This window comes from Terrapene carolina, unplaced genomic scaffold (assembly GCF_002925995.2).
Source record: "Terrapene carolina triunguis isolate 2854851 unplaced genomic scaffold, T_m_triunguis-2.0 Scaffold130, whole genome shotgun sequence".
Classification (NCBI taxonomy): Eukaryota; Metazoa; Chordata; order Testudines; family Emydidae; genus Terrapene; species Terrapene triunguis.
Genome location: NW_020664481.1, coordinates 30,819,021 through 30,833,151, shown reverse-complemented (window position 1 = coordinate 30,833,151; position 14,131 = coordinate 30,819,021). Strand labels below are relative to the sequence as shown.

Genomic DNA, 14,131 nt, shown 5'->3' with positions numbered 1-14,131 from the left:
TAGTTTGCATTCATGTAATCCTATTTGAAGAGGATTATATTATATTTATTCACAGTGACCACACAGGAGAGTAGCAGTGCAGCATTTCGGTGCGCCCTGCTATTCATGCCTCCATAGTCCAAAGTGCAGAACAGTGTAGACAAGCCCAGAGACAGTTAGGGAACAGTAAAAGAAAAGAAAGGCCCAGATAAGTCGAAAGAGGTATTTGTTATGGGGCACACATAGGAAATGAAACTGCAGAGCCCACGTCTTGCCCAGTCTCCTCCAGCTGGACTGCTTCATTCCATTCCCACCGACTTTGAAACACCTAGGCCACTTATACACCCCATCGAAAAGACAGGAGGCAGCAGAGGTTTCCTCAAAGCAGGGTGCAGTGAAGACCAGGCTGTCAGCTGGCAAAAAGAAACGTATCAGGCAGTCCCGAAAGGCTAGCATCAAGGGCAAGCTGAGCTCTGAGTTCCTTAAACTCAGAAGTCACTAAAGAGGATGCCCTAGCTAACCACCTGAAAGCTGGGCATCTGAAGAAGACCAAGCCATGCTGGCTAGTTTCCCTTAAGCCAGCCGGCACTGGGGGGGAGGCTGCATTCTGGCTTCCCCATGCCTGGAGCACAGTGAACAACATGCCAGCTGTGTCTGCAGACAAGCCAAGTTTAATGAGGCTACAACAAAAGCATTCACATGTCTACTACCGAGGATCTATGTTTTTTGCTACAGCTAGTCAAAAAACATACGTTTCCTCCCCCATCTTTTTACTGAAATTTCAAATTTTGAATTTTCTGACCATTTCTACTTTTTACACTCAAAGACACTAACCTGAGAAAGGCTTTTTTTCCTCAGCATTTTTGATGAAAAAACTGCTCTGTGATGAATGCATGAAATACACTACTAGTTGCTTTTCTTCTTAGTAAATATTGAAGACTTAATTGTGACTCCTGCTGTGAAGACAGAGAGAACCTTTCTGGTCTCCCCCCCCAGAGCTCCCACACAGAAGAAGGTATAATCCATCTCCCACTAGTGGGGAGATGGCCATAACCCTGCCATTTCCCCCATGTTAGGACAGACATGCTAGTGTTTACTGCTGGTCTGGTGTTAAGAGGATATATTTTATCTGCTCGCTGTTTTACAGACAATGTCAATTTGGCAGTAACCCATAACAGTTCTCTATTTATAACATGTCTCAAGTCTCCCACTCTTTTTTGCGAGGAACAGGGGCAGAACTGTAAAGAAAGACTGTGGCAAGACAACCCTCAGATCAGATCTGCTTGAACTCCGCCAATCTGGTTTCAGCACAGAAACTGCACTGATTGGTGCTTTCCTGGTGATGGATGCAGATCAAGTGGCCATGCTGATTTCTTTAGCTCTGTCAGGTACCTTCAATACCATACATTACGAGCTATTGTTTACACATCCGCAGTCCCTAGCAGGAATAGATGGAGTTGCTCTTGAGTGGCTCCAATTCTTTCTTTCTGAGAGTAAAAGTAGTAGTGGGCAGCTGCTCACAGCTCTCTCACATGGGGTATTACGTGGTTCAGTCTAGTCATTCACATTGTCAGAAGAGTATATGAAGCCGTTAGGAGACGGGATAAGATGCCTTCAGAATGCTGAAGACAAGCAGATCTATGTCTCAATTTCATTGCTCTACTCTGGCTGAGACAGGGAGTTGGATAAGGGCAATCGGGGGGGAGGGATAGCTCAGTGGTTTGAGCATTGGCCTGCTAAACCCAGGGTTGTGAGTTCAATCCTTGAGGGGGCCATTTAGGGAACTGGGGTAAAAATCTGTCTGGGGATTGGTCTTGCTTTGAGCAGGGGGTTGGACTAGATGACCTCCTGAGGTCCCTTCTAACCCTGATAGTCTATGATTCTACCTGAAGCTCAATCCAGACAAGACTGAGGGATGGTTGGAGAAAGAAATTAGGAACAAATATTGAACGCTCTATTTGCTCCCTTGGTTGGGAGGGTACACCTGCCATTCTTTACTCAAGTTTGCATTTTGAAGATTGTGTAAGACCACAGCAAATCTAGATCATCCGGGAGCAGTTATAGCCAAAACTGGTTTCTCCCATCAGCACTTGACAAGTAAGGCACAGCCTTTACTTTGGGATGTGAACCCTGCTATAGTAATCCAGCTTTTGTCAATTTGAGATTAGGCAACGACCATGTGCTCTCCATGGAGCTAACAGAACAGAGTTTAAGACCACTTGAAAACACAAGTTAGTGCAGAAAGTAGCTTCTGTTGGTCAAAGGGTGCTTCCCACTGGAAACATGATTGTCTGTTCACAGTCCTGATTTGACTTAGTTTTTGACTTGAGCTTTAAAGTATCAGTTGTTATCAGTGAACGGTTTGGACCTTGCCTACCTGAAAGACATCTACTACTCTCTGCAAGAGATACTCTGACACAGCTGCAATCAGTGATTCTGGAACTCACTCCCTCTCTCTTATTCCCAAATATTTATTATTCATTTAAGTGTATAAAACAACCATAACTAATCACTTGATGAGTTCCTGTTCTGTTGATTCCCTCTGGGGCACTTGGCATTGGCAAATGTTGGCAGACAGGATATTGGGCTAGATGGACCTTTGGTCCGACCCAGTATGGCCGTTCTTATGTTATGTTCTAATGTGCCCCCAACTCTGGCTTAGGTAGGGTGACCAAACATCTCGATATTATCGGGACTGTCCGGATCTTAGGGGCTTTGTCTTATATATGCAACTATTACTGGCCCTTCCCCTGGAAAAAAAAAGTGTCACGATTTTTCACACTTACTATCTGGTCACCATGGGCTTATGGCACCATCTCCTCCCATAATGTAATTAACAATCAACAAAGCAGATAACAGACTACATAAAAATAAAAGCTCCCCAGCCAGTGTTAATCTTTAAAAGTCTCCCATGGGAGGACGGGGGGACCTTACAAAAGGCCTTTCGTAGCATTACACAATCACCCCTCCAGCCCTTCCCAAGATGCCCTGGAAAAAAGATGGGCCCAGCAGAACGTTCATAAAGTAAACAGATCAGGGCTCTAACCGAGCTTGGTGGGGAAGTGATTTCCAGAGTCAATGGGCCTTCACAAAGAACACCCTGCCAGTAGTTCTCTTTCATTAATATTGAGAGAGCTCTGGTTCAAGTGATTCTGCTGATCGCAAGGGCAGAAGCATGACCTGAGGACTGAGGTGGTCTTTTGGGTAGCCTGGTATCAAACCATTAAGAGCTTTGAAGATCAATCCCAACACCCACCTGCAAACTCACAGGCAACCAGTGCAGTACCCAGACCACCAGAGGTATGTTTCTCTGAGTGAAACCTTGTTTAATAGGTGTATTCTGCACCCATCTTCATTCTGGTTGATTGCTTTGCATTTTGTGGGTTGCGGTCATTGGTGCGGATGGGTTGGTTGTGATATTTTGTTTTATCTATATCCTTTTAAATGTATGCACCACTGCCTAGAGTTACGAACAGACAATATTTTAAAAACAGATAAATAAATCGGTATTAAAAAATAAATAATTCCTTACTGAAGTTCCATACAATCAAGCTAACACATCCTACCATTATTTCCAGGTCAAATGACTGGCTCTCATTGGGCCCTATGATGAAAAAACAAGGTAAAAGGACTTTGCACGTGTGAAAATGAGCTACAGCACATTCAAGTGTAGCGAAGACATTATCATCCCTAAGAAAAGTTTGTGTAACCAGGCCATCCACCTAGCCAGGCCATCACCAGGCCAAACCCCTGGCTCTACCGGGGTTGACGGGAGTAGTAGACGTGGCTTATTATTCCCACTACTTATATGGAACCATGCAGGCCACAAAACTCTTTATTTGTGAGAACAATACTCCATTCTTCCCCTTGCCCCAGCATGTTCACCTGAGGGACCCACCACAGAGATCCCATCTGCGATGCACTGTGTGGTGGGCATGAAGCGCTCTTGTATGGGCTCTCCCCTGCTTTGCTGCCCGCACACTTGTGCGGCAGGAGGCATTATTTCTGCTGCCTTTGACCCTATATGCCGGAGTAAGCTGCTCAAGAATTTGGCCCTTCACGGTGAACAATCCTAATTTTAGGTTCAAATGTATCACCATCCCACCCTTTTACGGTCAATTGGCAGCACTGCCACAGACCCAGAAAACCAACGTTACAGAAAATGCTGAAGAAACAATTTCCAAATCATATTAGCATCCTCCATTACTCCCTTTCCTATGCAATAGCCCGCAGTTTGAGTCTATGTCCCAGACCTGGACCCGGGCAGACTGTATGGTAATGCCACCTACCTTCAACTGCAGAAAGGTTCTCGGGAGTGCTGGAAAGCAACACCATCAGGAATCATAACATTTTGCAAAGCTTTTATAAACATTCCTAATTCATTAAATACTACACTAGGACAACCTTCGGACTAAAAGATTCCCATATGGACACATACATATACTCTGAAACACCCCCCCCCCCCACATCCTTAAACAGAACCACACCACATGTCCCTCTGGCACACTGAATGAGTGAAAATCTTACAAGTTCTAGTTTGAATATACTTAAGCAGCAGCTCAAGAAATATATTTCACAGTAAGCTCAACTAAACTGCTGATACTTCAAAGGTTAGCATATGCGTTATTTATCATCAGTTTTGTAACTGAGTTTTTGCTCAGTTCCAGCTGCAGATTCAGACATTGCAATACTTTTTATGTAATGTAGTAAAGAATATTAAAGAGATGGTTACATTTCACTGTGGATTTAAACAGGAAGCTGGAGGGGGCTGGTGCCACATTGGCAGAGTAACTTACTGATGTGCTTTTTATAGGAGTCCTGAAAAGAACTTCTTCAAAGTCTGAATGAAAACCAGCCCCATACACTTAAATAATATCTGTGTAACAGGAATCAGTTATGCTAGACCCTCAGATATTCCAGCCAGAACTCAGCCTAAGAATATCTTGGCACTTCAAGTGAGAAGTGGAGCGCCCTCAACACTGACTTCTCAGAACCTCACAGAATGAGGCTCCTTTCATTCCTACAGTGGTAGTGTGAAAAGTCAATCAGACTGTATTTTGTATTCTTATTCCAGTGAATGCATGTAAAGAATACAGGGCCAAACACAAAATGCATAGTCATCAAGGACAGCAGAGGCTGACCCGGCACGTTATTATCTTCCGTATACCCATTATCTGGAGGTGTTATTGCCTGCAACACAAAAAGTTTGTGCTAATAGCCCTTCAAGCAACATGATGATAAACATTTAACTGTCCCAGTGCCCACTTTCACATCCTTATGCTGAGAAGTGAGCACTCTAAGGGAAGACATTTGTTGCTACACTGTTTGGCAATGTTACCAGGGCTTTTCTGGTGCCAATTTTAATATGCTCCTGTGGAAAGCAGGAAAAATGAATTTCAGCACCACACACATACAAAAAGGAAATCTATTACCTTTTACTTTAAAACACTAGCCAGGTTAACAGAAAGCAACTGGGTTCTGGGAAAGGAAAGAGCACTCAGACTGAATCACAACATAGTAATTAGGGCCAGTAGGTCATTAAAGCCACAGCTGTATAAACTAGGGGTGTAATTAACTTTCTATACTGCTTTTACACAACAGCATTTCAGTTTCTTCTGTGGGGGGGGGGGAATCAGTAATATTAAAAAAGAAAAGAAAAATAACCTCTGAAATGCCAATCAAGTGCAGCAAACCATTGTATATTTTGCAGAGGGGAGGGAAGCATGTAAGAAGTGTGTTTTTGTAAGTATGAAATACAAAGTACTACATAAGAATTATATTCATGAGATGTAATCAGAAGGTTTGCAAGCTGCCATATAGTGGCTGTTGGGTGAGCTTCCTGTATATACAGTTGCAAGGCAATTACTGTTCTCTGTAGAAGGTGAATACAAGAAAATGAAAAATTATACACTAGCATGAAACAGTTACAATACCTCGTTTAAAATGTAAGCCTAGTGAACAAGTTACAGGGCATTAAAAGGAGCAACTGCAAGACTTTAATTATAAACTAGTTCCTACCGTACAGTAGTTTAGAAAAATCAGCCGCTTCCAAGCTGGCAATTTCCATATATAGCTCTGCTGCTGTTTGAAACAGACAACCTGTAAAGTTATCAACAACAGAAGAGGACCTCATGAAATGCTCAAGGACCCCAATGTAACCTACTACTGTCCAGTTCATTGATGTGCTAATGTGCTAAAAAAATACTCCATATTCAGTTGAGAAACTGAAAAGAAGGAGAGTAATCTACAAATGGACACTGACCATGGGGGAGGGCAGCACGGGAGGGGAATATGGGTGAAGGAGGTAAAAATAAAGGGAAGATGGAGCTGTATTTTTAATCTGAGAAAAGTACTAAAATCCTGAAAAGGAAATCATGCATGCGGATAAACAACAACAGAATCACACATACACGCATAGCAAAGCTTGGGGCTTCTCAGCCACTTTTCATCAGATAAGAAATAACAGCATCAGCCAAAAAACAAAGGTACACTGCTGAACAGTTGCTTGATGCATGCGGCTTTTGCTGCTGGCCAGAGGGGACATGGTGATTTGTAAATCCAGGTTTGAATTATATTATTTGTCAACAATCCAAAGTATAACAGCAATGGTCAAAAAATATTTGTTTTCTAAAAAAGGATTGGCAAATCTGTCATGGGTGCCAATACTTAGTTCTCTCTAAGTAAGAGGAAGGGGGGAAAACATTAATTTTAAAAACTCAAGACATCTAATGATATGCTCATCAGTCGCATTCATTTTGGAAGGCATTTTTAGAACTGCCTTCTAATTGGCTTAAGGATCATTTCCAAGATCTGACTTCTTAATTGGTTTTTTGGAGGGAGGAAGAGAAGGAACATGATGCCACCTCTCTGGAAGTTGCTCCCACTTAAACCCATTTCAGAATCCTGTTAGAAACTCCAAATCTATAACCTACAATCACAGACATCAGGCAAGAGTAATAGGCATAAAAGGCACCTAATTCTGTCAGAAAGAGAAAATCTACTTGTCACTGACATGAAAAAGAAAACCACATATTTATGCTACAAGAGATATCTACATTTCAATGATGCTTTGTCCTGAAAGAAACAAGCTTGAAGTACATGAAAAGGCAAAGGGGAAAAATGGCTGTTTGCTACTTCCTTCCATATCAAATAAGGTGCTTTCAAAGTGTATTATAACTTTAGTGTACTGTAATGAATTTCTAAGGGATTCCAATGAAATAGATGTTTTTTCCTATTCTTTGGAGTGATCTCACCTAATCTTGCAATACTCCTGAGTTGCAAGGTCTTCCTAACTTCAGTATCCCACAGGAAGTCATTAGTTATGTTCTATTACCACCCTTGTAATATTAGCAGCACAAATATTGCCTGTATTGATCTGGACCCACATACACTATTGAAAACATTGCTTCAGATTAAGATATGAAATCCTTACTTGCCAAGAGACAGACACTACATTACAATCTTGTATGTCAGGTACTACAAATAAAAGAAGTGGAGTATATCAAAGGACACTATCATGTAGCTTTTTTTATAGGGTAATATTTTTAACACATCCTATTTTCTAATGCTGAAAGATTTTTACCCTGATCTTTTTCTGTTGAACTTAGCATAGATTTGTTTTTGCTGTTCTTTAAATGAAACATTTTTACTTTTGTCAAACAACTTAGGGCTTGTCTACACTTGAAACTTGTTTCTGATTAAGGTAGAATACAAATTTAAAGTGCGATAGCTATTCCTGAAGAATAGCATAACTTCCAGAATAAGAGCATCCACACACGGAGTTAATCAAGAACAGTTAATCAGGAACAATTCCATGTGTCCTTATACAGTGCCTTTTGATGCCAAAATGGCTTCCCTTTTGTACCAGTGTCATGTACGAAGACAGTACAGTCATGAATAGTATTAACTGCAATTCAAAAGTCTGGAGTTGGAGCCTGATATACAGTGTTATGGTAGGTCCCACAAAAATATAGAATTTATTTTTATTCTCACTAATGAAATTGTAAATTTTTGAATAAATTAAAATTGGGCCCTGAAAATACTGACACTAAACAACGTCATTTTCTTTTTATATATTTTGGGCCACACTTTTAAGCCCATTTTTATGAGCAAAGGAATATGCTCCCCTTCAAGTGGCTGCTTTTGCACTTAGACACTGCTCTAACAGGACTTTACACATGCTCAGCATCTTTAAACATTTGCCGGTCTTCATTTTGAGTGTACAAATGGCTGTACCAGCTGTGCGCCTCTGCCTTCCTTTTCGGAAGTTGTGGCCTTCAACAATGTTTATGTCGTTTTCAGCTACTCCTTCCAGGCAGTCAGGTATGAATGAACAAAGTCATCCACATACTATCAATGCTTCAGTGCATGTTAAAGAATCTCTGCATCACTACTACCGTGGCTATCAGCCTGTGGGTAGTAACCTTGAGGTAGATTGTCTGAAGGTTTTGATGGGGCCTCAGGTTTGCTCCCTAACCTCTGCCCAATACTGGCAGAACAAGAACCGCGCCAATTCTAGGAGGCAGGGCAGGAAGCAGAGGAACCAGTACTTGAGACAGATTTAAGATTGCAATCCCTGTCCACCTGCAGCACAGGAGAGAACTTACCATCCCTCCCAGCAGGCAGAAATGGGTAAAAGAAGGAACTCACTTCTCCAAATAGCTGTAAGAGGGCAAGGAAGAGAGCTACAGGCCTGGGTTCAAGACAGCCCAACCATGAGCCCCATGAAGTATCATAGAAACAAAGGGTAGACTACACTAGCGTATCTGTGAAGCTGCAGGTATCTCAACCTATCGGATACATTTCTAGTAGCATTATTTTTAGTTGTGCCCAGCTGGGGGGCAGTGGAGGGAGGAGGAGACACGACACAAACTATTTATCAGACAAATGAAGGAGGCCAGGGGAGGAAGATGCACTTGGGAGGAAGATGACTGAGGGTCTGGGGATCAATCTGCAGGAGAGAGGACGCTTCCCTCTGTGGATGATGACCTAGCCAGTCTCCCCACCGAAGAACTGGCACAAAAGATCTTTGATGTGTCTTGTGGGGAAAAGCGATGGCTGAATATTGCATTCTGGGAAGGATAAGGATGGAGACTTCTAGTCTCATGAACATGCTCTGTCTCACTCTCCTAATATCTTTTTTTACATCTTTGGTTAGACCTGCAAAGATATTTACTGTAGGCAATAAAATCAGTTTAACCTGATCTGTAGAATACCTGCTGGTTTCCCTGTCATAGAAAGTGTCATGTAAGAGCAATATATGTTGCAATTGTTCACATCAATGCTCTGAGCTCATTCTCTCTTTTAGGAAAATAAAATCAAGATCAGTTCGTAATGACACCCATCACCATCTCCTTAAACTTCAAAAGGAAATGCAATAATGACCCATTAAGCAGTAGTATGGCCCTTGTTTAGCACGGGATTACAAATCTCATCCTAAAACTTAATCTCAGAAATTGTCATGTCCACTTAAAGTGTTCAGAGGACTTTAGAGTCTCTCTTCCCTAGAATTTTGCACACTTAAATCATTTAACTTTGAACTAATCAACCTTCCTCCATTTGAAGGGGGAAAAAAACAGTCTAAAACTTAGCGCTAATAAAAAAACGACAACATTTTTGTCTAGCATAATTACTGACAGATTCCAATTGGAAAGCTGTTGCTTTTATTTTAATTTTATTAAAGAAGTGAACAAAGGCTACCCAAGGCACCACAATAAAATTACATTAACTGTAAAATTACATTATTAATTCTTTAATCTCACTTGAGGCCTCAAGCTGTTGCTATGTCCAATTACCCAGCTAACCACCTGTCAGAATTGTAAAGCTAGTTTAACATTACCTCCAGGACAGTGGTGTGCCCTATGTTCAGTCAGGTCTGCCAGTGAATCGAAGTCCTGCTGACAGTTATCGCAGGTGTAAATTGACTCATCCTCCATGTCTTCATCTTCCTCATTTCTCTCTTCCTGACTCGTCACGCTGTTCCTCTCTTCCAAGGCCCGGCTGTCCTTCACCTCATTCTCCAGCTCTCCTCCTAGGCCTCCTGCCAACAGGAAAAATATACTCCACTGTAAGTTTTAGTGGTCTGGGAAAAATTTTTAAAGAAATGGTCTTGCATCTATTAGATACATTTAATTACCCTAGCTCTCACTTCACATTATTCCTGACACCTCTCATTATATTAATGTGTTTTTTGTATCATGCAGTGTAACAACTCTCAATTGTATTCTTTAATACTTGGTGTGAATCCTCCAAAGATACTTTCTTCTAATCTTCTTTAGTGTGTGTATGGTAGGAACCTCTAAGTTTCCATCATACCAACCTGTTAGCACTTCATCATTTGAAGCAGATTCACAGCACATTACAAACTTGCAAGATTAATTACTGACTGTTAAGAAAAGTTAATGCTGGATTTTAATTCTTTAGTTCCTCCCACCCCACCCCCTCAAAAAAAAAAAAACAATCTTCAAGCATCACTAAGAAAAAATTATCTGTTTTAAGGCCCCCAGACCTATTTATCTTCTGGTATGTGAGTAGTTCCACTAGACCTGAGCTAACCTAAGTCAATTTGCTAGGCAGACATGCTTTGAATTCTAGTTGTCGGGTTAACATTATAATATTTGATATTCAGATTTCTTGGATATTCTTTATTTTAAACTGTGATCCAAATTCAGGAAAATGGAAATTTAAAGGGAAAGGAATTTGTTTTCAGAATAAACTGCAAGTTTAAAACAGAGATATAATTATGGACCCGCTTCTCTTTTCACTAGTGTAAGTCAGGATTAAATCCGTTGCCATCGATGGAAATGACCCAGTGTAAAACTGGTCTAATGGAGGTAAGAATCAGGCTCTCTAGCTACATAGTGTCTTTAATACCAAAATGCAGTTCGCAAAGAGCATGTTCAAATTATGCTATTAGACTGATTTGCCTATTTTGCCTCCTTCCATTCATCTTAAACTCTGTTTTAATAAAGTGTGTGGACTGTAAAGAATCATTATAAAACTGAACCTGAAGCACAAACTGCAATAAAAAATTGAATTCATGGAATCTTCTATTAGAAGTTCCAAGTTGTTCATTGTCTGAATTTATATGACAGAAGTTAGTTTGTTAAACGGGACTGAGGGTATCTCTTCTTGATCCACATTTTTAATGAGATGTTATAAAGTTGTTGGATTGTTTGTTTGTTTTTAATTATCAAGGAAACACCAGTGATTATACAGATCAATCGTTTCTCATATGGGATTGGATCCAAAGAGATTAATGCCAACCAATACTGAAAAACTGAAACTAAACTGAGAAATACAATTTATTCAAGATGAAAGCTAGGAACTGTAAGCACTTCAATTCATATATATAAAGTTAGTAGGGTTCTATTACTGCCATCCATTGAAAACACACATTTTCAAACATCTGCACTGAACACAATAGTGTAAATCAACTGGTGTAAACTGTTCTGCAGTTTTCCATGGAGCACTCATAGCATGACATACCCTTCAGATTGCAAAGGAAATATTAAAAATCAATGCTTTTGCTTGTGGTGTATATAGCCTCTCTCAACAATTAAATGATCTACACATTTTCAGGATCTTTTGCTGTCCGTTTACACAGATATTTGCAATAGAAAATATTCATTAAAAGCTACCTATTATATTCATCTAACGAAAACAGATCTACCACTAGTGCAGTGGTAATGAATTTAAGGGTTTGGTAACAAGAAAAATTATTCAGCAAGTTCTCTACATTGTAAGCCATTGTTTGGACTATGTTTATTCAGTAAAGTACTGTTCTCTGAATCTCATGCTTTACAACCTCTTCCTTTAGTAACATTGTATTGTAGGGAAAAAAATATAATTCTGGTTCTCTCTGAACTGGTACCTACCCAAATAATAAGTTACATTTAAGGCTATGATAGCTTTGCTTTACTTAACACAAAATCTAATGTATATATTCAAATTATCATTTTCATTTTGTCATATTTACTTAACACATCTTTTTACAATCTCTCATCCCAGACTTGAATCACAAACATTACAGCTCATTCAATATCTTTAAACCTTGTATGTCTTGTAGAGTTGATAGTTAATAAATCAGAATGTCAACTCTCCTAGTTTTACAAGACAGAAACCTATAAAAATAGTCCAAGTATATAAATCCAATTTAAAGAACTGCCACATAATTCTGTTCTGACTGCTAATGGCAAACTTAGAGAAAGCCTTTCTAAAACTGGCCTTTCCAATGCCAAAAGGCTTGGGAAGATTAGTGGAGGTTCCAGGACCTATACAACACAGCAGAGTAGAAATGTTTCCTTTTGACAGTCAGCTGATATGGTGAATATATTGCAACAAATTCATCCTTGGTATAACTCCAATAACGACATGACTGCACCAGGGATGAATTTGCTCCCCTCGATCCAACAACAACAAATAATTTAGCACACTACTTTCGGAAAAATAATTTGTACAATCATAGAATCATAGAATATCAGGGTTGGAAGAGACCTCAGGAGGTCATCTAGTCCAACCCCCTGCTCAAAGCAGGACCAATTCCCAACTAAATCATCCCAGCCAGGGCTTTGTCAAGCCGGGCCTTAAAAACCTCCAAAGAAGGAGACTCCACCACCTCCCTAGGTAACGCATTCCAGTGCTTCACCACCCTCCTAGTGAAAAAGTTTTTCCTAATATCCAACCTAGACCTCCCCCACTGCAACTTGAGACCACTGCTCCTTGTTCTGTCATCTGCCACCACTAAGAACAGCCGAGCTCCATCCTCTTTGGAACCCCACCTCAGGTAGTTGAAAGCAGCTATCAAATCCCCCCTCATTCTTCTCTTCTGGAGACTAAACAATCCCAGTTCCCTCAGCCTCTCCTCATAAGTCATGTGCTCCAGACCCATAATCATTTTTGTTGCCCTCCGCTGGACTCTTTCCAATTTTTCCACATCCTTCTTGTAGTGTGGGGCCCAAAACTGGACACAGTATTCCAGATGAGGCCTCACCAATGTCGAATAAAGGGGAACGATCACGTTCCTCCATCTGCTGGCAATGCCCCTACTTATACAGCCCAAAATGCCGTTAGCCTTCTTGGCAACAAGAGCACACTGTTGACTCATATCCAGCTTCTCGTCCACTGTGACCCCTAGGTCCTTTTCTGCAGAACTGCTACCCAGCCATTCGGTCCCTAGTCTGTAGCAGTGCATGGGATTCTTCCGTCCTAAGTGCAGGACTCTGCACTTGTCCTTGTTGAACCTCATCAGGTTTTTTTTGGCCCAATCCTCTAATTTGTCTAGGTCCCTCTGTATCCGATCCCTACCCTCTAGTGTATCTACCACGCCTCCCAGTTTAGTGTCATCTGCAAACTTGCTGAGAGTGCAGTCCACACCATTCTCCAGATCATTAATAAAGATATTAAACAAAACCGGCCCCAGGACCGACCCTTGGGGCACTCCGCTTAAAACCGGCTGCCAACTAGACATGGAGCCATTGATCACTACCCTTTGAGCCCGACGATCTAGCCAGCTTTCTATCCACCTTACAGTCCATTCATCCAGCCCATACTTCTTTAACAATGTGAGGTAAGACAACAGATTTCCATCTGCAATGCAACATTTTATAAAAATCTTTTTATTTCCTATTAAAACAGGAAATTTGCTCCACCAAAAGCAACCTTCCAAAGTTTCATTATTAGACATATGCACGTGTAACAGCACAGAAACGAATCTTGTATAAATTGAGGTATTTAGCAGAGGAAAAATTGCTCAAAATTGAGATTCTGTATTCAAAGAATTGTACTTGTGCATGATTCTCTCCATCTTATTGTCAATCTCCTTTGAATGTTATCTTTATTAGACTCTTCTTCCAGGCTATATACTTGATTCTTGCTTATAAAGCAGGATCTACAGCAAGCACGATGGACACGAAAAGCATGGTGTCTATTTTTTGAGTTAATTTCATTTCCATTGAATATGAATATCAGCACGGAGGACCTCACTATCACTGACAGCTCACTTTTTTTTTTTCTTTTAAAGTAAATGTAGTGGCTGTGAAATATGCCGGGCTGACAGACTTGGAGGCTTTTCTTTGGAGACAAGTCTTCAGCGAGCGGCAAGGCAAGCCAAGTTCAGTGGTAGCACACGTTGCCCTATCAATGTGTCACAACC

The 14,131-nt window shown here is 40.8% G+C and overlaps 1 protein-coding gene across 5 annotated transcripts in view; it reads right to left on the bottom strand.

Annotated features, from left to right (window-relative positions):
* Positions 1-14,131, bottom strand: part of ZNF423 (zinc finger protein 423) — a 319,075-nt gene that overhangs the window by 198,949 nt on the left and 105,995 nt on the right. For 3 of the 5 annotated variants that reach the window (XM_026652711.2, XM_026652714.2, XM_026652712.2), the window contains 2 exons: positions 9,818-10,018; positions 5,998-6,078 (listed from right to left, as the gene is read on the bottom strand). In XM_026652711.2, coding sequence (XP_026508496.1) covers positions 5,998-6,078; positions 9,818-10,018 — 282 coding nt within the window. The remainder of the gene's footprint in view (positions 1-5,997; positions 6,079-9,817; positions 10,019-14,131) is intronic. The other 2 variants (XM_026652713.2, XM_026652715.2) reach the window with 1 other exon arrangement.